Source organism: Habropoda laboriosa, unplaced genomic scaffold (assembly GCF_001263275.1).
Source record: "Habropoda laboriosa isolate 0110345459 unplaced genomic scaffold, ASM126327v1 scaffold6357, whole genome shotgun sequence".
Taxonomy (NCBI): domain Eukaryota; kingdom Metazoa; phylum Arthropoda; class Insecta; order Hymenoptera; family Apidae; genus Habropoda; species Habropoda laboriosa.
In genome coordinates, this window is record NW_017106238.1 from 1 (window position 1) to 2,789 (window position 2,789).

The following is a 2,789-nucleotide window of genomic DNA, read 5'->3' on the forward strand; positions in this document are numbered from 1 at the left end:
AAATAAAATCCATGAATAGTCGGTTCGAATCACAAATCAATTTCATTGCGCTTCCCGCGATTACCGGATTACTACCCATCCGACAAGTCAACCGCGAAAACCTCACGATACCTACACACATACATTTAGCAGATCCAGAATTTCACAGACCAAGAGAAATAGACGCATTGCTCGGGAATACACTATTTTATGACCTTTTAAGAACTGGCAATTTTAAATTAGGCAACACGTCCATCACACTACAAAACACACTACTAGGATGGATAGTCACAGGAGAGATCAATCCCAAAGGGGAACCTCTCAAAGAAACGTCAAACCACGTATGCCATATAGCAACTTCATTGGACAAACAATTAACGCGATTTTGGACAATTGAAGAGATTTCGGAAAGGCACTTTCTCTCCGCGGAGGAAACAGAATGCGAGAATCATTTCGCAAAACATACATCGCGTGACGCACAAGGGAGATACACAGTAAGGCTGCCATTTAACACAAAGAAGCATTTGCTTGGCGATTCGAAAAACGTTGGTTTGAAAAGATTTTATGGCTTAGAGCGTAGATTGCAACGGGACTCAGAACTTTCGAAACACTACACACAATTCATGCGGGAATATTTAGAGCTAGGGCACATGCGTGAGGTAGCTGATGACCTGGATACAGGACATTACCTACCTCACCACGCGGTACGAAAGGAATCAAGTGCGACCACAAAAATACAGGTAGTTTTCGACGCTTCGGCAAAGGGCACCACAGGTATATCGTTAAACGACGCGTTATTAACAGGCCCAACGATACAGGACACATTATTTTCTATTTTACTCAGATTTCGGTCACACACATACGTAATAACCGCGGACATTGAAAAAATGTACCGACAGATAAAGGTACACCACGACGACAGAAAGTTCCAAAAAATCCTGTGGCGAGAATCTATGGACAAACCCATTAAAACCTTTGAATTGAACACTGTAACATATGGCACCGCTTCCGCACCATTTCTGGCCGTTCGATGTTTACGACAATTAGCAGAAGATGAGTCGAAAGATTTGCCAATAGCCGCAAAAATATTCAAAGGAGATTTTTATGTGGACGATTTGCTCACAGGCGCTTCTAGCCTCGAAGCAGCATTCGAAGCAAGAGATCAAATAATCGCATTAGCTTCACGGGGAGGTTTCCACTTGCGACAGTGGACCTCTAATGACACTCGTTTGATTACTGATTTACAAGCTAAAAATCAGCAGGATACACTGTGTCTAGATCCATCGGAAACAAAAAAAACGTTAGGGATATTTTGGAATCCATTAGACGATAAAATCATTTACAAAAGCGAACCCTTCTCGAGACAAACACATATTACCAAGAGAACACTCCTCTCACAAATTTCACAATTATTCGACCCACTTGGGCTACTCGGGCCAATTATTATAAGTGCCAAGATTATCATGCAGCAACTATGGAAGGCAGCTATTGGCTGGGATGACAACGTTCCCCAACCAATACAACAATCATGGTTAAACATAAAAAACGAATTGCATGTGCTAAGCAATTTTTCGGCTCCACGAGGAATAATTACAACACAGATGATACAGCTACAGCTCCACGGGTTTTGTGATGCCAGTGAGAGCGCGTATGGCGCATGTATCTATATTAGATCAACAAATAAGGAGGGAAAACACGCAGTGCATTTATTGTGTGCGAAATCACGCGTTGCACCGGTAAAGACAGTATCCCTACCGCGCCTCGAGCTTTGCGCAAGCAGACTTCTTGTCAATCTGTACAAGGAGGTCAAAGGGTCGCTAACAAACGTAAATATCGATAAGGTCAGATTTTGGTCGGACTCGACCATCGCGTTACACTGGATCAAAACTCCACCACACATGCTCAAAGCTTTCGTAGCGAACAGGGTTAGCGACATCCAAACAGAAACCGACCCTCAAGATTGGTTCCATGTTTCGACCGTAGACAATCCCGCAGACTTCATCTCCAGAGGTCAATTACCGTCGCAATTCATTCAAAATGGTCTATGGTTAAACGGCCCGTGCTGGCTAACAAGGGATAGTGCCTTTTGGCCAGTTAATAACATAGAACCTATACACGTACCAGAGAAAAAACAGGTCATTGCCCTACCCGCCCAGACAAATGTCGGAGGATTACTACAAAAATATTCATGTATTGAGCATTTAAATAAAATAGTCGCATACATACTACGTTTTGCAAATAACATAAAAAAGGATAATAGTAAAGTCACCGGAACCCTGTCACCGCAAGAAATTCGTGCCGCGCACAATCGAATTATACAAGTAACACAATGTGAAGCATTTAGTATTGAAATACACAATTTAAAAAGGGGTAAACCGCTAAATAGGAAAACTAGGCTACTAAGCTTAAACCCATTCATCGACGACAGCGGTATCCTTAGGGTCGGGGGTAGATTAAAACACGCGCCGCTCAGGTATGGTCAAAAACACCCAATTATACTACCGCACCGGCACCAGGTAACTGACTTGATCATTAGACAAGCGCATTTACGTCACTGGCATGCTGGTACACAGGCCACTTTATACGCAGTCAGACAACAATACTGGCCAATAAATGGTAAGGGCGCCATTAAACGCATAATACATAATTGCATTCGGTGTTGCAAATTAAATACCAAGACACCGCGGTATTTGATGGGCAACTTACCACAAGATAGAGTAACCTTAACTCGTCCATTTGAAACAGCGGGAATTGATTACTGCGGTCCCTTCCTCATAAAGGAAAAGAAATTTCGCAATGTGAAGAAATTA

The 2,789-nt window shown here is 42.6% G+C and overlaps 1 protein-coding gene across 1 annotated transcript; it reads left to right on the plus strand.

Moving 5' to 3' along the window:
- Nucleotides 1-629: 629 nt before the first annotated feature.
- On the plus strand, nt 630-2,595 carry LOC108578295 (the record flags this gene model as incomplete). The annotated part of the gene is made up of 1 exon (XM_017941596.1): nt 630-2,595. A coding segment is annotated over exon 1 (1,966 nt), but the record flags the coding sequence as incomplete, so codon positions are not given.
- Nucleotides 2,596-2,789: the final 194 nt, after the last annotated feature.